The sequence below is a fragment of the Sinohyriopsis cumingii genome, chromosome 16, assembly GCF_028554795.1.
Source record: "Sinohyriopsis cumingii isolate HCF-2022 chromosome 16, ASM2855479v2, whole genome shotgun sequence".
Taxonomy (NCBI): Eukaryota; Metazoa; Mollusca; class Bivalvia; order Unionida; family Unionidae; genus Sinohyriopsis; species Sinohyriopsis cumingii.
The window spans coordinates 23026199-23049898 of record NC_142976.1 but is presented as its reverse complement, the minus strand read 5'-3'; the positions used below and the strand labels follow the sequence as shown (position 1 = coordinate 23049898).

The window sequence follows — 23700 nt, the reverse complement described above, 5'->3', positions numbered from 1 at the left end:
AGGAGGAGGAGGAAAAGGAGTCGAGGAGGAGAAAGTGGAGAAGGAGGAGGAGTATAGAGAAGTCGAGACGAGAAGGAATTTGGAGAAAGTCGGGCGGGAGGAGGAGGAGAAGGAATTGGAGGAATAGGAGAGAGGAATACATAGATGAGTAGAATACAAGGACAGGTGGAAAGCTATCTTCACACTACAAATCAAATGATGCAATGAGCTATCACAGGGTCGAGCGGAAGGAAAGTACTTGGGAAATTTTGATCATTTGACTATTGATTGTCATTAAATTGTTATTCGTTGAATTTCACTTTTTTTTGTATATTCAGTCATTTAACCGTCGGCATTGCTGACTGGAGGCTCAGAGATTTACATCTATCTTTCACTAATTTAACTTCCAATCAAAATCGAACATGGGTGTGACTTCTATAATAATTTAAATGAAATATTAGGAGCACCCCACCCAAACCATAACACACCTACCACAGTGACGACATAACAACCCGTAACGTCACACTCATGTGAATAATCAATGACTTATATAGTTCACAACTGACTTCAACACCCTCTCCGTAATTTCTAGATCTTATGAAGAAATCCCATGAGCCGAACGGAGAGTCAGCCATCACTATTTTTCTAGTTTCATTGAACATCTAACGCTCCTGTGGCCTAGTGGTTAGAGCGTCCGCCTGGGATGCGGGAGGTCGCGGGTTAGAATCCCGGACGAGTCATACCAAAGACTTATAAAAATTGTACTAACAGCTGCCTCGCTAGGCGCTCAGCATTAAATGATTGGTCGGCCTAGTGTGACATCGTGCTACATGTCTGTGGCATTATGTCCCCGTGCTAGACATCACTATAAACTGTCACACTGCAGACATGGTAGAGATATGACTGATTTTTTTTAAAGCTATGTTAAAAATCCAAATCACACACACACACACACACACACACACACACACACACACACTTCTTTGAACATCTTCTTCGTACATGTTATGAAGTGATAGGGTACTGACCTGTAAAAAAGTCATAGGGTACTGACCTGTAAAAGTTGTCAATGAGAACAACAACATTGCTTAGTTCCACAAATCTGCACTAAAAATATGGCAACTATCATAAAACGAGGATGGTGCTGAAAACACTCAAGGCAAATAGTTGCTCAATATTTAGCGCTGAGCATTTCAGAAAAATTGCCGAAGAAAAAAAAGTGGTAAGTTGGTCATATGAGAAAAGCAACTTTATAATGCAAATGAACAACTGGTAAATAAAATCAGCTTTCGCTGCAATATGCACAATAAATAAATGACACCATCGGCATAACAGGTGAGATTCTTCTCGTGTATAAATCTCTATTGTAGTGAAGGTGTGGTAAAAGTAAACACACACACACACACACACACACACACACACATATATATATATATATATATATATATATATATATATATATATATATATATATATATATGATAGTAAGGTCTTGGTATAAAGCAATTATATTGGTATATCAAACTGTGATCCGCCCATGGCGCAATAATACGCATACATAAACATTCTTGGAACTGTGTGCTGTTGGGTCTTTTCCTACAGATCAGTGATGAATTTCCACTAATTAATCATTAGTGAGGTATGAAAATAACGATAAAAAGTAATAATAATCCCATTTTCTAAATGAATTTAACGTGGTACACAATTTAATCTCAATACCTTCTATTCCGTTTTCCCCTCCCCTCTCATGCACAAGGGACAAAACATGCAGAAATCTGGAATGAGAGAAAAATAAATTGCGCTGGATAAAACACCTTGAAACTAAAACTGCACCAAGTAACATTTAATATCGTTCTTCATAACGGTGTTTTACACTTCCCTTTGGACCTAACTAAAGTGTTTATAAAAGGAGTCATCCATTTCGTACATACGCAAAACTCTGGCAAAGCTTGACCCCTCCCCATGTACACATGCGTACATTTTTACACACACCCCACCTGAGTAAGTGCACTTGACACCCACCCACCCGAATTCTACAGAACGGCTTAGATTTAATCCACACAGAAATAATCAAGGATTAATAATATTAACGTGTTTAATGAAACAGATAACCCACCGACGTTGAACGTCTGGCTGCATCAAAGAAATAAGCTGCGTGACTTTAAAAAGTTTGTTTAGTGTCCGCTAAAATTCAAACGCCGACTCAGTCGAACAGGTTATGTATTAGACAAATCATTATCGAGGTTTCACCCACCCCGTTTCCTATGCGTACGTATATTATCAGTATACCCTCCCCCCCCCCCCATACGCAAGCGTATGCATTTGGGTTAAACCCTCCTTCCATGTGTACGTACTAAATGGACGGCCTCTAATCAATGATATAAAGTTGCAACTGACGGTCGACGCAGTAAGGTAAATGTCTTGGTTACGTGGAACACATATGTAATGTATTTAAGGCTTTGTTGATGTTGTTGTTGTTTCTTAAACCTATTATAAGGTTCTAAAAATCGATCAATAATAATTAAATATGAAAATATACAAAGGCCGCTTCTCTCTTTCTCTCTCTCTCTCTCTCTCTCTCTCTATTGACCATCGTATCAAGATAAGGGCGAAAATCTATGAAAAGACAAGAACTGGGGATTTTCGCTCATGTAATTACCACAACGTCTCTGAACCTATGAAGAATGATGGTAAATGTTAAGGCAAACCGACCAGAGAGAGAGAGAGAGAGAGAGAGATTTATGGTCGGCAGTAATGTTAATTAAAGCAGAATAATGACTTAGATCAACTTTAAAGATATTATATTCCACGTTAATTGAGCGTGTACGTCAATGCATTGATGAGCGTTCTGTATTCAAGAATCAATGTGTCTGTAGGCCTAGTGCTCTACTTTCTTCATTCAAACCATCTTTCATGTATAAATCATAAGTGTAACTTACATGGATTTAATCGATGTGAATAAAAATAGAAACTCAAAAATGAAAATAATGAACTTATCAATATGAAAAGCTGATTGTGAATAGGCACAAAAAGACAGAACTATTTTTGCAGCGAACACGCTCGGTAGGGATGTGAGTTCATTCACCCAGTCAACACAAGTTGCCTCTCGTCAATCTAACTCGGTTCAAATGGCAAAAATATGTATTTGTATGTGATATAAATAAAATATATGCATAGTATGGTAGCTGTATCAATGATAAACCACTCGTTGTATAAATTTTTCATTAAAAGGAAACGAGATTTGCCGAGTTTCCTTTTAATTTAAAATGAATACATCTCGTAGTATATCACTGATACAGCGTACATACTATATATATATATATATATATATATATATATATATATATATATATATATATATATATATATATATATATATATATATATATTAACATGTGATCCACCCCCACCCATAGCGCATATATAAATATTGTTTTAACATTAGGTTATATTTTAATAGTAGGCTATCGTTTCTATATTCTCTAAATTTGTGATGAATTTGCACTGATTGATTATTAGCGTTGTAATGAAATAACGAAATAAATGTTCATAAATTCCGTCTTCTAACTGAATTAAACACGGTGCATATTTTCATCGAAATCCCCTCTGCTTCTCCCCCTTTCTCGGGAGGTCTCGGGTTCGAATCCTGACCGAGTAATACCAAAGACTTGTAACAATGGTACTACTAGCCGGCTGGCTTGGCGTTCAGCATTAAGAGGCTGGTGTTAGGACTGGTCGGTCTGGTATCAGGATAATGTGACTGGGTGGAACATAATGCGACATGTCTGCGGCATCATGCCCCAGTGCTTATACATCACTATAAACTGCCACACTGCATACATTGTAGTGACATGACATTTTTTTTATTATAGCTATGTTAAAAATCACACACACACACACACACACATACACACACACACACACGGGAGAGATTACAGGGAAGTATGTGGAGTGAGAGAAAAAGAGAAAACTGAAGTTGCACCAAGTAACCCACATGAACATGGGACCTAGTAACGTTACGTCCCATGGGATTTTAATAAAATGTTCGGAATACCAATGATACAAAGTGGCAACAGGATGACCAGGCTTGTACCGTACATTTATTTCTAAGGAGGAATACACATACTGTAATCTATTAACGCTTTGTTTTTATCTCTTCATGTTGTATAACACTTATTAACATGGGCCTAAAACATTATTTAATACTGAAATGTCCAAAGGCCGCTCTACCGTAACTCTTCCTCAACCTTTCCGTGTCACAGCGTGGGTTGCTAAGACAGCAGACTCTTCGACCAGTAAAGAAAACCAGAGATGATCAATGCCCCCCCCCCCCATCTCTCTGGACCTTTGTAAAAACGAAAGATACATGCGAAAATCCGTTTTTTTTTTGTTTTTTTTTTATATATAAAAAAACGAGCCCGGCGTATTTTCACGTGCTATGCGACGATGTTTTTATATCTATGATTGATGGCAAAATGTAGTGACACGAAGCAACAGAACGGGGAAAGTTAGAAATGAAGGATAAAAATAATTGTATGGTCGTGAACAATGTTAATTAAATCATAATAACGACTTAGATGAAATGTAAATACATTTAAATCTTTGAAATACCTATTGCTGGTTCTCATTTAGTTTTGTTTATATTTTCAACACGTTTCAATATGCTAGTCGGTATGTGAAAGCGCGTTCTATGTTCAAGTAGTTAATCATGAGGTGTTTGTAGTGCTCCAATTTCTTCATTAAAACCATCTTTCTTGTTTAAATCATAAGTGTCTTTCAATCGATATAAGTAGAAGTTAAAAAAACTAAGAGAAGCAACTTATCAGTTTGCAAAGGAGACTGCAATTACTCGCCAAAAAGTTAAGAATTGCATTTTGTAGCGGATACACTGGACAGGATTGTGCCGAGTTCATTTATTCCGTCAATACACAGCTGCTTGTAATCATTCTTATCTGCGTTGAAAATGCAACAATATGTATTTGTATGGTATATGAATAATATATATATATATATATATATATAATTTATGCTGTATCACCGATATACCATGCGATGTATACATTTTATTTAAAAGGAAACTCGGCAAGTTACGTGTCAATACCTATGATAGTATCTATTAGATTAATATTGTTAGTCTTTGCGTGATTATAAACATTTTGCAGCACGATGCGACTTGATTCAAAAGACGGAAACATGTATGCCGCCACTTAGGCCTCACCTCTGCGGATTTCTTCCGTGCAAAGCTATTCATGCCCGTGGAAAGCTGTTCATTCTCCCACCTCCAATTATAAATTAGTTTGCTTGCATGTTTATGAACATAATTTTTACAAACATGCAACGTCATGTACTTAGCTTCTCGAGTAACAGACCAGCATACAATCTGGGACTAAAACAGTAGTTTCAGATAAAATTACATTAACTCACGAACTGTTCTGTTTTTGTGTTTTTTTTTTAAATGGTATCCGTAAAATTTAATAGACTGGGGATGGCTTTCTGCCACCTACATATTTTAATTTCAACTGCGTTCGTTTATCAAAAATGTAGGCTTAAGTCTGGTGGTGTATACCTGAACAAATACCAAGTGTGAGCAAACTTGTTATCGTCTCTCTATCTATATTGAACTTGTGCATTTATCCAGAATGAGGTCGGGTCAACCGCCTGTCTGGCGAGACCGATCAAAATGTGTGTATACACAGTATGTGTATTCCGTAGATATGAATCGGCTATAAATAAAATCTCGAAACATGACTCTTCTGCTCCAACACAACAATGCCAACTCACGTGAGACAAAATCAGACTACTGAACTAATCAGTCTCGTCTCTAAATCGAAATTTTATATTTGAGTAGCATGTAACAAAGTGCTAACTTTTTCTAGACTTTACCGTATGTTAAACAGACGGTGTACTGTCTGCTTGCTAACCTTCAGACGGCCGGGAATTTGGAGCTGCGCAGACGACTCTTTGCGCAGTTGGCCAGAAATATACTATGTGATGGCGGATCTACACTTGATACGGTAGTAGCGAATATTGTCAATGTCACCAGCATATATGAGTGCCAAACAGCAAATTGAGACTCTGTGCATGTTCCCTGATTATTGGGAGAGTCTCTGTTTAGCCAGACATGCTTGTTTGTTTCGGCCTTTTTGGTAAGTCGGGCCTGAACAATAGGGCCCCTTTTCATCTTCGGCATTTGAGTCTAACTTCCGGTTTGAAAAAACTAACTTCCTGTTGAAAAATATATCATTGATGTTTTCGTTTATATTGTACTTAATTGCTTCTGTTTCAATTTCAGGATTACTGTTGTATAATACAGTCGTTGCAAATGGTAAGTACGCTTGTGTTTTCTCTCATGGCAGTTGATTACATCATAGTTGCTTGTTGAATATCAACAAACTCACCGGGGTACATTGCAGAACGTCTTAGATAATCTACTAGATCAAATGCAGTCGGTGCACCTACTGCAAACAGGGTTTGCAAAGCACATTCGTACTTGAGGCTGCGCAAATCTTAGGACTTGTGTTTAGTCATGCAATAAAAGTGGTTGCCACTTCACATATGTGACCTATCAGATTTAGATGAGACCACAGAATTTAAAATCTCTGACTCTGCACAGGACTTGAAAATGTGCTTGTTATTTTTTTACCTGTCGGGATCTGTTTAATACATACTTTACATATTTCACAGCTCATTTCAGCATTGTTTAACAGGTTTACCCATAAAGTTGTTTTTAGAGAGAGCAAAGTATTTGATCACATTAAAATTGACAAATTAAATACCTTGACAGCATGAGGGTTGAGTCATTTTTAGCTATCAAAATGAAAGGCAATTTCAGTTTCAAGTATGATTTATGGTGGTCAAGATGAAAAATCCAGTATAAATCAGCCATTAGGTAATTTTGTGCACAGTATTATGGGTGTCACATTTTAGATTTATTTCTTGCATACATTTTCTGACTACACATGTTGAACTAGTAAACATAATATTGTATCAGTTTTGCATTTGGTGGTTTGCCAAAACATACCCACATGAGCTTGAAAAAATGGCCAATTTGTACAGGAATTTCTGCATCTACCATTGTCTGCTATACTTAAGAATCAGACAGTAAATTGCATTCATTTACCTACTCAAAATAACTGACCTTCTGTCTATGTTTTCAGTTGTCATTTATAATTTTGGTGATGCATTTTTTTAAGTAACTTGGAAGGGTAAATCAATTATACAATGTCGAAATACACTTCAGTACTAGAGTGATATGAATTTCACAGTTTAGCATATAAATGCAAAATTGACTCCCTTCATAGACTGTGAATATGTTTAGAAACCACATATTCATTATTAAATTACATGTGCAGAACATATACAATGGTGTAAGTTTATTTATGCCAAGTTTTAAACTTATTGTTCTGTAATATTGTGTTTATATTGAGTGTCATTGAAGATTTATATGTTGTTGCTCTATTCAAATCTAGAGATCTGTGATTAGGATGAAAATAATCTTGATTTAATTTTCATATTATGTATATTAAGATAAGAAAAAAGGAACATATCTATGTCATGTACTAGTTTTAAAATACTTGAAAAACACTCATCAGTTGTATGAGATTGGTGTTTAAATTGACACATGTGTTTCAGCACTTTACTATTTAATTTGCTGTTACAGCATCAATGTGAAATGGCTATTCTCTTTGGCCTGAATATGGTGCAGTTGGCAAAATAGAAGTGGCTGCAGAAAGTTAAACATTTAAATAAGAATTGCACTTCATATTTTATGGATTTCATGAAGCTTTTAGATATATCATTTAGTTTATGAATGGTCCTAGTGAAGTGAAGTCTGTGTATTCATAGTGTGTATTAATTAATCATGTAAAATATGAAATTCAGTGTTGTATAATTGTGATAGTTGTATAAACAAAGGTGAAGCAAGACTTGAATTCTTGTAATAAGTGACCTTCTTTTGGACAGAACAGGAAGTGGGAGCTAAACAGGGAGAAGTGGTTGCATAGCAAGAAACTATATATATATATATATATATATATATATATATATATATATATATGTCTGTGTGTCTGTCTGTTCTCTTATCTCAATTTTAATTATGTCCTCTATTTCTGAGTATGCATTTAACATTAGTTTTAAGCAATAATTTATTTTCAAGTTCAAGTTGAATCATGTATGTTATATGTTTACTATCAATTCATTTTGTATGTGTACAAAAATTATTATATTCATATCAGTGTATCCCATAGGGGTGAAAGACTAAGAGTCAAAAATCTCCTTTGTGTCGAAACTGGGGGTCAGACATAGTAAAAATAAAACTTTGGTATCAAAACTTGGGGTCAAATTAAAAATTTGGGGGTCTCTGAAGTGCAAATGTGGGTAAAAGGGAAACACTGATTCATACCCATTCTATTCATACTTGTAGTCATACATGTATGTTTGGATTGAGATACATGGTCATATGACTTTAACAGCTCAGCAGAAATTATACACCGTAATTAATTTTAACTGATAGGAGTATTGAGATTAGAGTATAGTAAAATCAAAATGCTTAATAAAATATCCCTTAATTTTTTATTTATTTTCTGAAAGTTTTGTATAGAATTTCACTTTAAAAGATTTCTAAAATACTTTGAAATAACCCCTGTAACATGTACACATACAGGTGAATGCACAAGGACTTCAAATACTGTTCATCATAATTTCGCTGTTGCCGATAAAACATTACTGTAACTATTCATAGACAACACAGTGAAACATTATTGTCAGTATCTTTTTTCCAACTGAATCAACACAACCAAGAACACAATGGCACCCTGCATAACATGTGAGTGTATCTGTTTGTGAAAGAGGGATTTTCTTAATATAACCACTAACTTTCTAGCTTTATTAGAACAATCCATTGATAGGACTGTGATTTTATGGTTTATTTGCCTATGTACTGGAAATAACAACATGCATTGGTTAAATAGAATTTGCTTCACTATCTTGTTCATATTTTCATAAACATGATGTCAGAAAATGGCATTGAACTTGCATCATTTTTTTAAAATTCCACAACATAGCATTGTCCCATATGTTTCTGACTTACATGATTAAATATTTAGACCAAATCTTCTATCATATAATATTCAGACTTTGTTTCCATTGAATAATATATTTTCTTTAATCTATTTTCCCAGTTATTTATGTCAACAGACAATCTAATGAAGTTATTTCATAGATGCAGCAAGGTCCACCATTAGAGGCTCACTTATGGTTTCAAACTGATTTTATATTGATTTTATATTGAAAATAATGCAAACATTGCATTTGAAATCTTCATTTAAAGAAAAAATTAAATTAGAAAGTGCTCTTCACTGATTTATATTCATATAAAAAGAAATTACTATTTACATATTGATGTTTAAATTTCAAAATGGAAGTTGGTATATTTTCATCATCAAATAGTACAGTAGGCCTAAATTCAGGAAATCAAGCAGCGATATCTTGCTCGGGAAAGGGTTAATGGTAAGTTAGCTATAAAAACAAACGCCTGTGAAGTCGAAGAGTTTGTAGGTGCATAAATACATTTCACTTTGGGCTACAACACAACACTGGCCGAACCTAATGGCTACAGTGAGGGAGCATCTCAATGTCATAAACTACTGTCAGTCATTGTTTGTTGGAAAAATCACAAGGCTATGTTGTTTTCACTTTCTTAACAGAAGAAGGCAAAGTTTAATTTTTCAGGTGACTTAGTTGCCCACTTTGTGTGACCCTGATAAACAATAGAGAATTTCAAGAAAGAAATTTTTTTTAAATGATTTATTTTGCAGTCATATTGTCAAATCACATAAGATGGGTACATTAAAATATATAGGTAGTTCCTTTCCTGTGTTTTGAACTAATAACCTCTAGTTTTTTGTTTCACATGATATGACTGTGATCACTTGAAATGCTTCTTATAAAGGCTTGTGAAAATGTTGTGATTAATGATCAAATGTCACTTTAAAACTACATTTGTGCATTTTTAAAATATCAGATGATTCAAATTCAAATGAAATACTATTAAAACTTTATAAAAAGTACTAGAACTTTTTAATTTGCTTCACAACAGTGTGAATCCATAAAACAGAAGAACCACACACAAATTACGTATGTTGTATCTGCAAGATGATTGCTGGCAATGCGTTAGTCAAAACCATCAGTGTTGTGGTCTTGTGTTTTTAGATCAAACTTGTGTGAAGGCAAAAATATGAGGTTCACAAACATTATGATTATTTAGGTGCTTCTGTATGCAAGATATTATGCTGTACACTAACTAAAGCATCAACTCCATTGCGCCAATGTGTTGTAAGCAATTCTGTTTGTGCAGTAGAATTTTAAATGGTTTGAAAGACCATAGACTAAGAGAGATGTCTTCAGTGCTGAGTATGTCTTGTTGTTAAACAGGTGCTGTGGGTTGATCGTTAATATCTCAACGTTTTTGGATTGTTCATCTCCTTGAGAAAAAAAGATGTGGTGTGTTTATAGACCTAGAAAATTGAGTAGTCCAGTCTAATGGTGTAATTATTTGTATTCCTTAGTATCTACCCTGCCATTGACCCATATCACTTGCAATCACATTGATCAATAACCAATAGTAAATGTACAATCAGGTTACCATACTGGTCAGATTTTAGAATTTAACCAGATTTTGTCTGGTGTGGTTTTTTGGTGAATGTAGGTTGAGTTTTTGTGTGGCTGCCATTGCATTTCCTTCACAATTTTGCTTCTTGGAAAAGTTTGTATCTAATTTGCTGACAGTTCAGAAAAAAATGGTATGCAGGATTTATCTCAAAGCCAGGGTCCATGTTGGATTTTAATATTTGGGTAAATTTACTTCTGTCTCCAGCCATGACGAGGCCAAGTAGGTGATAATAAGGGGAAAGTAAATGTAGAAAGCTCAGAATTTATAATGTTGATAGTAGACACTTTAAGCCTCAATTTATGCATATTTACATATCAGATGATTACAGTAGCGATGAAATATTAATAAATACCGCATAAAATATTTAAAGCTTTTCCTGTTTTGCTTCATCACAGTTGCTGTATATTTAATTTATGGTAACAGCTAAAATAGGTTACAGTAAAAAAAAATCTGCAGCTGTTTTGATAGTACATGTCATCTCTTAATATGTTTAGTGGATGAAATGTTGAGTAAAATTGTTAATTATATTAGTAGTGTACTACAGTGGATTATCTCAGTTTGCTTACACATGGGCTAGTTGATATGCAAAGAACTACTACTGGTAGATACTAAGTTTTGTGGCTTATTATGCCATTGCCCAAGTTTTCTGTGTGTCCATCACTGAATTAGCTACATATCATGAACATCATTAGAAGATGACTTTTGCATGTTTATCAATCATTGTACTTGCTCTATTTTCTGACCAGTTATTTATTTTACTATAGACTTATTTCCATAATGGGGGTGTGTTTTATGTGTGAAAAATGCAGGTAAATTTATTTATTTATATGAACAAATTGCTCATCTTTCCTCTAGTTTGCTATGAAGGTCTACATTTGAATCAACATTACTGTACAGTTAGAGAATACATTGAAAGCACTGGAAGTAAGTTATTAAAATTCATCAGTAGACTGATTTAGTCTGAAAGATTTGTCTAATTTGATAGTCTGGATGCCCACAGGAGCTGAGCCCTATGCTGGTTATCTTGACTTTTGATGCTTCAAGATTAACAAAGGTGTTCTCAGTTAGAATAATTGATTGTTTAGATATTGTCTGTCTCAGCATCTCTATATTGAAATCTGTTGATATTGGTCAGGATTGTAAAGTGGTCAAATGCTGACCTTGCAACAGAAGTGACCTGTAACATTTGAACCTTTATGTAGTCATGTACAAGGTTAGCATTGATGCACATTTTGGGCACACAACCACTGCATTCTTTCTTTCAGATGTATACCCGCAGCAAGATTTCATTTCACACAAATATGTATTAAGAAAACTACATCAACGACACTATCAGACCAGGTCATAGGCTTCGATAAAAGTGCCTTTATATCAATCAGTAAGTGAATGTATTTGATTAGCTCATAAAGTCAGCATGATAGATAATATTACGTGGACTTTCAGAGAAAATTGGTCTTCGACTTGTAAATATTGGTTACGCTGCTTTATGTGTAATAGAAACAAAGAAATCATGCCACAGTCACCTACAGATTAAAGAAGAATGCAGCCTATAGGGTTAGATGTTATCTGGCAAACTTTTAATTTGTGTATATGATTTAATAATTTTATTTGTAAATTAACTGTGCCATTTTTTAATAAATATTTCTTCAGATTCTACAGTTTTTCATGCCTGAAAGAAATGTTGATTAATTGATTACACCCATAATTAGGTTTTCGTCTCTATGGTCAGGTCTACTATTCTGGCAGTCTCAAATTGAGATCAGACGCTAGAAAATTTGTTTTCTGTGAGTCAGTGGAATTTCCAGTCAACTTATATTTAGTATTCTGTCTGATAAAACATTGCATGTTGTGTTATAGAGTTGATGTTAGAAACAATATGTTCTGAATTAAAATTGAAATTTATAAGTGAATCGAAAGATTGCTTAAACATGACCTAATACCTGTCCTTGGCTTTCCGTTATGTCAGAGAGATCAATGTTATCAGTTGGATTGGGGAAGGGACTGGAACATTTAAAAAATACATCTTTTTTCAATTTTCCTGGTAGCTTAAATTTGACAGTTTTAAAACTGGGCCTTTAAACAAAGGAACAATAACACAAATAAGAAAACCCAAGATGCATATATGCCAGAATTATTAAGGAATATTGAAGGTGAAGAATTATTTCTTTATAGTAACAAAAGAAAGAAGTGTTTCTTGTGTCTTACTTGTCATCAGATTCAATATTGCTGATGAGACAGCAGACCAGATCTATATATCAGCCCCCCCCCCTTCTTAGAATGTGTAAGATACCAGACCAGTACACTCTGTTATCTTAACACAATGATACCAAATAATCTGGAATATCAAGTTGCTCTACAAAATACAGATAGAAAAACCTCATTTTTTGGACCCGACTTTTTTACCCAAAATTCGCCCGTGGTCAGAATCCGATTTTGTGTTCGGATTTTAGACTTTTGGATCTCAGATCTAAGGCAAACCGGTATGAACTGCAAACAGATAGATGAGCCTTTGCAAAAAGTAGGATAAGATGGGCATTTGGAATAAAGAGTGGTCTCCATACAAAAATAATGGCTCCGTTTAGCAAAAAAAAAACAAAAAAGAACTTTTACCTTTCTGCTCATGCACGAGTCAAATATCCAATGAAAAACGATGTTTTTAACACAACTAGGTAGTATGTTATTAAAAGATGACCAGGGATTTGGTGTTTTTGAGTCTGTTCAGAAATAGCTTTCAAAATGTGTTTCCTACTCGATTTTCAGGCAAAAATGACAAAAAGCTCCAGGGGTTAATTTGTTAATAGCACATTATTCTATTGCAACTTTGCTTTGCTCTAACAACTTACTTCTAACTTTCACTGTATTACTTGTTAACTTTAGAGATGTTAAAGGGTTACCAGTATCATACATAACGCTGTTAACTGTTAGTTACAGAGAGGAAATTTACAAACAGCAAGACATAGCTAGTAATGTTAATGTGTGTAATACTAAAAATTGCACATAAAGTCACTCTCATGAAATCGGAAGACATGAAATTGCATTATTTATATTAATTATGCAAATTCGGGAAGAAATATTGGCAGTACTAAAGGTGCAATCAAAAGGCTCTTCTACACATAGAGAAAATCTGAAGATGAAAAATTGCAAAATAGAATATATATCATATACTAATAGGATATATATATATATATATATATATATATATATATATATATATATATATATATATATATATATATATATATATATATATATATTCCCATATATACTACCATGATTTTTAGTTACCTGTGTTATTGATGGGTATAGGAAGTCTCATCCTTGTCTTAACTATTTCCTGACAGATGTCTTTTCTCAAAATGAAAAAAAAAATGTTAACACACATTTCCATGAGATTGTATGTTTGTTTTAAACTATTTATCACAGCTACTTTCTCATAAAATACACAACTAAGCAATTTTTCCATGATTGTGTACTGTATATACTTGTATACAAATCAGGTCCAGTTGATGTAGACCCTAATCTACTGATGTATGTAGACCCTAATCTATTGATGTATGTGGACCCTAACCTACTGATATATGTAGACCATAATCTTATGATGTATGTAGACCCTAATCTACAATTGCATAATGTTTTGTTTTTTTTTTAACTTACAAAATCCTAACAAACTGCATAGATCCATATCTGCCCATGAATTATGTGATGGCAGATCTAGATCTATGCACTTTGCTGTGGTATCAGACTTATATTTGAGTGTGTATAGTCATTGACCTCAATGAACAACAGCAAAGTGTTTTTCTCTGCCAATTAGTATTATTATTTGCCACTTTTTTCCATAAATTCCAAATAAATTTATTGAAAATTATGTAGTGTACAAACAATGTTTTTTTTTTGTTGTTTTCACATATTAGCATTTCAGACAAATATTTATATAACAAATTGAATGGTAATTTGATTTTATGTGAAAATCTGACTCTTCTCAAATGCCATGAAACTATGTGCTTTCTAGGGACTCCCTCCCATTTGGTTGTTTTTATGGATTCAAGCAGCAAAAAGCATGCATATATTTCAGGATTTCAGAGAATAGTTATTTTGATGTATTCAAGAAATATTTGTACAAAAATAAGTGTGTATAGTCCCTATTATAATTAGTGGGGGTAATGGTGGTGATGGTATGGGAAAGTCCGTTTTAAAAGGTGTTGTTAGTTGGGGGAATCCTTTTCTAATGTTGGTCATAATAGTGCCAATGGTGGGGTGAGGGTGGGGAATCCTGCCTTCATGGTGGTGATGCCTGGGAGAATCCTATCTTAGTTGCATTGATATAATGGAAGGGGAACCATTTAATCTAATTAATGTTACTTTATTTTCCTATCATTCTCAGTTCATTTTACTCAGAAATAATAATCCACATAGTTTAAATAAGTAATCCACAGATTGCATCTACAGTAAATGTTTTGCTTTGGATATGTTCTTTCTGTAAATTTACTCTGCTGATGCAATTTCTAACCTGGAAGATTGACTTGCTTAAACTTCACAAAGTACATAAATGTATTGTTGATCAACATCTGTTATTGGAGTGTCTTATATTTTTTCTCCAGAGTCTCTTGTTTGTGTTTGTGCTCTTAAAACACAATGTCACACAGTTTTGCTAGGATTATGCTGTACTACTGGTATGCCAGTTTACTGTGGTATTTTTCCCTGTGGTACATACAGTTGCACTTTCTCTCTGTACCACTACATCAGTAGTTTCCATCAGTAAGGAATGTATAGAAATTCCCGAGAAATCTTGTTACAACTTTAATGATATTCACGGTGTGTTTTTATTATTCAGGACAGAATAGTTTTTTAAAAATTATCATTTTTGTTTACAAGTCGGTTGTATCAGTCACGTGAATGCGATAAGTACATATATGTATTCCTTTGAATGACTGTGAATCATCATACAATTTTCAGGAGTGCTTTGGTTTTCTATCAGCATTATACTTAATTTCTGAAGTCCACTGAATATTTTCCCATTTGCGGAGTAAGTGTATTTATTGTTTACTGGCCCTTTCTGATAAATATCTTGACTGGGTGTTGTCATCTTGACTGGGTGTTGTCATCTTGCTTAAAGTTTCCCTGCTTATTAAAATTGTAAGTTTCAGGATCAACACTTCATATTTTTATCAATAGGCTCTTAAATGTCAGCATGATGTCTTTCACAGTATCAACTAGACTGTAAGCTTATTCGTCCCACTTTAGTTACAGCTGTTAGATTGCAACAGTTAATATACACGTAGCAAATTCATCAACTGTAAGGTACTAGCCATTTAATTATTGGTGGTGGTGGTGGTTTTCTGCCCCAGAAAATTAAATTGCTGGTCCCTAGTATAATTGTGCAATACCATGGTACATATTGCAGTATGTTGAGAAATACCGCAGTACAGTACAAAATATTTTGTGGAATACCGCAGTACAAAATATTTCAGATAAACAGGTCTGATTTCATCATTGTGATAGTTTTGTCTCATGTGTCAGTGAATTAAAGATATTACAGCTGTTCTAATAAAAAAAATATCTGAAAAGATACATTAATACTGGCCGCCATATATAGCCTATCGTGTGCTGAAAAATGACATTAAACCCTACAACATCTACAACTTGTTGAGATGGGGGCCCCGAGTGGCCGATTGGCCTAAAGCGTTCACTGTTACGGATCACTGCCATCTCACCTGTCAGCATGGGGTTGAGTCTTGGATTTGGTCAATGTGGGTTATATGAGTCAGCTTGCCAGTAGCTTCTCATGGGTCGGTGGTTCATTCTGTGGTTTTCCCAGGTTCTTCCTCCACCATTTATACTGGCCACCATGTATAGCCTATATTGTGCTGAAAAATGGTGTTAAACCCTACAACAACAATTTGTTTATATGAGTGTAAATGCAGACTGCACACACCTTGTCTGCTGTCTGCTGTCAAATACTGCATGGGCAGATCTGGGTCTGTTCAGTTTGTTATCATTAATCAGTAGAACAAACAAGATGGACCCAGACATGCATGTGTGTTATGGTATGTGCCGACAATATGTATTTGCAAAAATATTAAGTGCTGTTGAATTTGTATGTATATATTTATATGTTGAGTTTGACAGCACATAAGAATAGTCCAACCAATATGTATTACTGCTATTGCTACCAATAAAGGAAACTTGTCTACAGAACAGGAACAAAATTATGTAACTGAGTTTGGTTTTCTCTGTGCACAAAACTTTGTAATATTCATATTTGAATCAGCTATAAAGGAACATCTGAAAATTAATTATGATAAAAAGGATATGCCTGATGAGGAATAGAAGGTCAGAAGCCTACGTGAATATTACAAAAAATACACATTTTGCAATAAAAAATTTCCATTTCAAGGGAGGGGCCCCCAGATTTTATTGGAATCATCCCAGATTTCCATACATGTTACTGTTGTTTTATGAAATGTTGAAACATGGGTAAGAAGTTTGAAGTCTGGGTTCGTTAAGTTAGAAGTAGGTTTAGTATACAATTAGTACATGCAACAAAATATGATATCACAATTGAAATGCATAAGCCATTGCAGGTTGCTAGTTACAGATGATCATGTAACAAAACTGCGCAGTTGCTGGAATCGTCATGTAGATGTTATTTGTTGCATAAGTGAAGTGCAGTATTCAGTTGCATGCATCTGCATTTGGACAAGTGGAATGCATGCATATTACTGTATGTTAAATGGAGGTTTGCTGTAATATTACTAATAATTGCATGAAAGCAACTTTTAAACCAGTGAAGATATTTTACTGAAACTTTAGCCTTCCTGAATCAGGGTCATGGTCAGAATTGGATATTGCAAGTCAGTGGTGTGTTTTCTTATCCATTTCCTCATTTTTCTTTTTCCCTTCTATTGATGAAACTTGACCTGGTCCATTTCCTTATCATGCCTTAGGCAATTCCTTGAATCAAAGTTCAAGGGGGGAGCTGCAGGAGCCTTTTAAGTATGGTGTGGACTCTACATCTAAGGGTCATTGGGTCATTACTTGATCAGGCTGCCTTGGCATATTCTTGGCAAGGGCATGTTGCTCCCATTTCCTGGCATGATGTAACCAATGATGTGTAGAATGTGCCTTACAAATTTAACCAACCAGGAAAGGTCTAGGTCATTAGTAATGAAAAATCACAAGAGGGGCATTTCAGAAGCTGTTGTTTGATCTTCTGGTTCACAGTTAGCATCAATTTAAAGTGACTGTATTTGTTGAATATTATTAATAACAATAATAATAATAATAAAAATAATAATAATAATAATAAAAATAATTTTCAACCAAATGCCTGTTGCTTGAAGATTAGACGATTAAAGAGTTTGTATCCAAAAATGAATACATTTTCGAATTGAGCATTGTTAAATTGAATACAGTTATTTGATATCATTCATAAAAGAGAATTTCAGAGTAAAGGAAAGCTGTCAGCCTGTGAAAGTAATAATATAACACATGACTGAGACGAGTATTATGTTAGTTGATATTTAAGTTCAATTTTTTTCTTGTTTATTTACTTTGAAATCTTTCAGTTTTTGGAAATTCTTACAGCAGAGGAAATATTCTTGGTATGAAAAATATTCTGAACATAATGAGTATATACTTTTTGTAAAATACATGATTATTATTTATAATTCTTTATAAATTTTGTTATATGGTACCGGAAAATTCAAATGAAACATTTTTAAAGGAGAATAAAGTAAAAGCTAAATTTAAAAGCTATTATTGATGATACCAAAAATCAGCTGTACTCGGAATACCACATAAACTCGTTGTTTATAGGTCTAACTGCAAACAACATAGATCATGATCTACCGCCACATAATGGCAAAGGGCCGGATTGACTGTAAAGCAAGAACCTGCACTCACACAAACAGTCACTTGTCACTTGAAATTTGACCATCGTTTTATTTTTATGCATATTGATTGGGTATTATGCACATTTTGAGTAAATAGACATGTAGACTTTTGCTTTGGTGCCCTTTTTTAGCAGAGTCATGGCCCTTTTTAAATGTTGAACCACCCCCACCCCAAACACTTGATGTGATCTGCCCCTGCATTTAATGTACAGGCAGATCAGGGTCTATGTTGCTTGTCCTGTGAGTAATCCTAACAATCTGCAAAGACAGATCTGCCATCACAATGTGCATTGGCAGATCTGGATCCATGCAGTTTGGAGTTGGACTCGACTAATGATATTGTACTGATAGCAAAACTTTCTATCCAGTTATGTGTGCTGCCAAAATTTTAAAATTAATATAAGCATAGTTTGGTATTTGAAAAATTACATTGTGTAGGATGGGAGTTTATCCAAATGATAACAGACTACTGTTTCCTGTGGTGCTATCTAATTAGAAGAGAACTAACTAATGAAGCCCATTGGCAACTTTAATTATAGTTTTCATGTTTGTTACATTGTTTCATTTTCAGATCTGCAGTTAACAATTATCCTTTGTGACAGTCCGTTTCCTTGCATCTCTCTTTCTGCCCACCAATCTTTCCATCTGTTTGTATGTCTGTCTAAAGTAAAAGATGACCTATGCCAATGAATAGGTCATTATGAATCTAAAATATTATATATATATATATATATATATATATATATATATATATATATATATATAGTGTCTCCAGCCTCAAATGTACCATTAATAACAGTATTCTTGAAATGTACACCTATCATCTGCTTAAACTTGAGACTACTACAACCCATTTCTCTTGAAGTTCAAACTATCATGATTTTACTGTGTAATGTGAGAAGATATAAGGTTTAGTCTGAGAAATGTCAGCTTTGGTTCTAGCTTTAATATGAGAAAAGACAGCTTTAGTTCTAGATTTATTATGAGAAAAGACAGCTTTAGTTTGATCTATAGTATGAGAAAAGTTTTAGTTCCAGATTTATTATGAGAAAAGACACTTTTGCATGAGAAAAAAGCAGCTTTAGTTGAGAATAGATAAGCTTCAGTATGAGAAGAGAACAGTGTTTTTAAGATACATTGCTGTGGCATTTATTTATATTTGCCTTGAATTATTATTCTAGTTCTTAATTCCTTATATAAAATTCTGCACGAAACGAGAATTTAAAATGCCCCAGCTTGCGTCAATCATTTGCCAGAAAAATTACACGTTCTTAGACATGAGAGGATTACTTTTAATGCAAATCTAGCATTAAAAATGTCAAAGTCAAATAGCAGCGAAACTAAACAATGAACTGCTCACTAAGTTAGTCATTAAACAAGAATTGTAATGAAAATATTAATGTTCTAAGATGCACTGGGAACTTTTATACCTGGTCATCAAAAAGTAATTTTAAAATTAAAATGACAAAAAGTCCTTTTAGGACACCTGATACTAATTGTAGGATAAAATGGGAACCAGTCTGGAAATGGGTGAAGATAAAATAGAGTATACAGTATATATGGGTTCAGCTGGACTGGATTGGTGTTTCAAACACATGTATTTCCAGAAAATACTGTGGTTGATATCCCTTTCCTCACACGGAAACTGTTATTGAGATGCATCTGTACTGATAAATATAGGTTTGATCATGAGCACTCAGAAATTTAAAGTTATTGAAATTTTAATATCATAGTGATTGCATGGGTTTATTATGGAAACTGAAGTAGTACTGGGAGTCAAGGCCTTAACACAGTTAGCCTCCTCTAAGGTACAAAGGTCAGCACAACATTAGTTGATGCTAACACTTGTGAATGCAGTAACTTAGTGCAAAATCCAAATGTAATTTTGTTGTCAGTGGTACTAACTGCCCATATTTGTAACCTACAGTCTTCGTTGATAAAGTAAAGATTGCATGGCCATACCAAAAACATCATCCTTGTAATTAATGATGACTGAGCTGAACATGTAGACAAGTTCATATGTATTACCGTATTTACCTTGTTGTTGTTGTTGTTGTAGTGTTTAGCGCCATTTTTCAGTACCAGATAGGCTATACATGGCAGCCAGTATTAATGGTGGAGGAAGAACCCAGGAAAACCCCGGAAAGAACCACCGACCCACGAGAAGCTACTGGCAAACTTTCTCACATACCGACATTAGCTGAATCTGAGACTCAAACCCACGCAGGCAGAGGTGAGATGGCAGTGATCTGTAATGGAGAGCACTTTAGACCACTCGGCTATTTACCTTGTAATACATTTTCTTAATTAAAGTTAGCATTATACACATAGCTGCCAACCCTCATGAATTTGGTGTAAATTTCATTTCTTTTTCAGCAATTCACAGATTCACGCTGTAAGCCAAAAATTCACGAATTTTCCAATCCTCAATTATTTTAAATCTTTAATACAATAACCGATTTCCCGTTAAGCTCTAGTCGTGATATTCGCAGTTGCCGAAACGGTCCGGTACTGCTGGTCACAATATTAGTAGATCTACAGCCAATTAGTACAGTTGGCCTGGTAGCAAGCATGTTAGCCTATTTTAATCTATATGTATAAGGGTAGTTTTACAAATGCTTTTGAGAGAAACTGGGGCCTAACCGGAAATTTGCTCCGCGCATGCATCAGATCAGTGATTTGAGTTACCGTTCAACATCGCATGTAAGATCTTGAAACTGTCTTCACCATCAAGGAAAAAGAAATGTATTACTCAAAAAGTGAAGTTTAATTTGGAATATATCAAAATTGGCTGTGCATTCTGCCATTAAACATTGATATTCATTCATGCTTTCTGCACTCAGTGTACCATCGCACAGACGATGTGAGAAAGAATGTCGGTTGCAAAAAACACGTAGAAGTTTGGAAAATTAAGAATTCGCAGATTTCAGCTCTGGAATATTTTGAACCATTGGCGAAAGACCTGCAGGCTAGCAACGCTGAAGCATTATTTGTGAGTTTTCTTGTCGAACACAATCTACCTTTATCAGCTGGAGACCATGCTAAACAATTGTTCTGACAAATGTTCCCGGACTCGAAAATCGCTTCCAAATTTTCCTGTGGAAGAACCAAAAATGCTTCATCTCCTGTGCATTCCTCACAGCAACAGTGACAGCGAAAGAGTATTTTCTTTAGTGAGGAAAAATAAGACAGACTTTAGGGCCTCCTTAGCTGCAGAAAATTTGTCAGCAATTTTAGTCCCCAAGATCAACCAGCAGGCAAGAAGTCTGAACTGTTTAGAAAACAAATTTACGATCAAGCAGTTGAGGAAGTTCATGTTGCCACAGTATCATGTCTTGATAAATAAATATTTCTGCATATATATAGTATTTTATTTTTATTTTGTGAACTTGATATAGTGTAGTATTGACGGTCGGAGTGGTCAGAGTGGATGGAGTTATTGTCATGGTATTTTTCACGAATTCATGTCCAGATTCACAACTTTTTATCCCTATTTTCACTAATTGTGAGCCTGGAAGGTTGGCAGCTATGTATACATCACACCATGATATGAACTGATTTACATTCTACTAAGGGGCCCCGAGTGGCCGAGTGGTCTAAAGCGCTCTCCGTTACGGATCACTGCCATCTCACCTCTGTCTGTGGCGGTTCGAGTCTAGGATTCAGCCAATGTGGGTATGTGAGAAAGCTTGCCAGTAGCTTCTCGTGGGTCGGTGGTTCTTTCTGGGGTTTTCCCGGGTTCTTCCTCCACCATTAATACTGGCCGCCATGTATAGCCTATCGTGTGCTGAAAAATGGCGTTAAGCCCCAAAACAACAACAACAACAACAACATTCTACTAAATTTTATTTAGATGTAGTCACCCATACTCACACATGAACCGTGTAATTTACAAGATATTTGGAGCCACCATTTTGTTCATCAGTACATTCCAGTCACCTTAAATGTATTCTTTGATCTGTATCAGTTTCAAAAGCAATGCTAATTGAACATGTGATGTAATGAGACCTAGTGGAAAATGGCCATGCTCCACTTGGTAGTTAAGTGTTGAATAAGCAGGGCTTCACAAATCTGTATACAATTGATAATGCCTGTGTTGCCATGCATTGGAGGCAAAGCTTCATGTTTGTTAGGTCATGATGTAGTACATTGTATGTAACTTTGTTGACTAAAATGTTATCAATATTAGATAGGTGTCTGTTATCTAAAGGTTATCTATTTATAGAAGGATTTTCACCAGGAATCTTAAAAATTGACTGTTTTGAACAGGTGATCGTTATATGGAAGTGTCCAATAAAGTAGGTTACACTGTATTTAAGCAATTGAGCACCTGGCCTGGAGATCATAAAACTTGGATCACAAGTCAGATTGAGTTACTAATCAGAAATGAGCTTTAAAAAAGTAATACAAATGATTGGTTGGAAAAAAATCTTGAACTCAGACTGAAGCTCACATTTTATTATTTCACATCAAGGTAAGTCAGTGTCATTTGATTGCCTATGTATCATTATTACAGTTGCATCATCCATTTTTGTTTGCTCAGTTTTCACTTTGGCCGTTATTAAGATAGGAGACAAGAGAAACTGATCCAGTGAAACCTCACATGCATGCCTCTGGACAAAAATAGGCACAAATCCCACTTTAAATAGGCTCCAATTTAAAAGTGAAGTATACAGTGGTTCCTATCTAGAGTGATTCCTGGCACTATCATTTCCCTTCAGAATGTCAGTGGTCCAGGGATTCCATTAAATTTGTCAAATTTTAGTTTCATCATTGTTATCTAATTCATCTCACCAATTATGTGTTATCTAATTCATCTCACCAGGTATGATGTAATTTCACATGATGAAATACATGAAATACATTTTTCACTGCATGATAGGCTGCCAGTATAATTGGTGGAGGAAGAACCCAGGATTACCCTGGTAAGAATCGCTGATCCACAGGAAGTTACTGGCAAGCTTTCTCACCCACATTGTCTAAGTCTTCAACCCACATAGACAGAGGGAGATGGCAGTGATCCATAAAGGTGAGCTTTTTACACCACTCAGCTACCCAGAACTGTAGTAGATGTAGGCTTTCTTGCTGATAGTGAAGACCCTGATATGGCTGCCATGATAATCATTTCATAGAGTGTGCCCTGTACTTTAGAGTTATGCA

At 34.8% G+C, this 23700-nt stretch overlaps 1 protein-coding gene across 6 annotated transcripts in view; it reads left to right on the top strand.

Annotated features, from left to right (window-relative positions):
- The first annotated feature begins 5782 nt into the window (after nucleotides 1-5782).
- LOC149780068 (uncharacterized) overlaps nucleotides 5783-23700 on the top strand; it is a 314560-nt gene continuing 296642 nt past the window's right edge. For 3 of the 6 annotated variants that reach the window (XM_089936824.1, XM_089936825.1, XM_089936826.1), the window contains exons 1-2: nucleotides 5785-6125; nucleotides 6272-6304. In XM_089936824.1, coding sequence (XP_089792950.1) covers nucleotides 6101-6125; nucleotides 6272-6304 — 58 coding nt within the window. In that variant the 5' untranslated portion in view covers nucleotides 5785-6100. Of the gene's footprint in view, nucleotides 6126-6271; nucleotides 6305-23700 lie in introns of all 6 variants that reach the window. The other 3 variants (XM_089936823.1, XM_089936822.1, XM_089936827.1) reach the window with 3 other exon arrangements.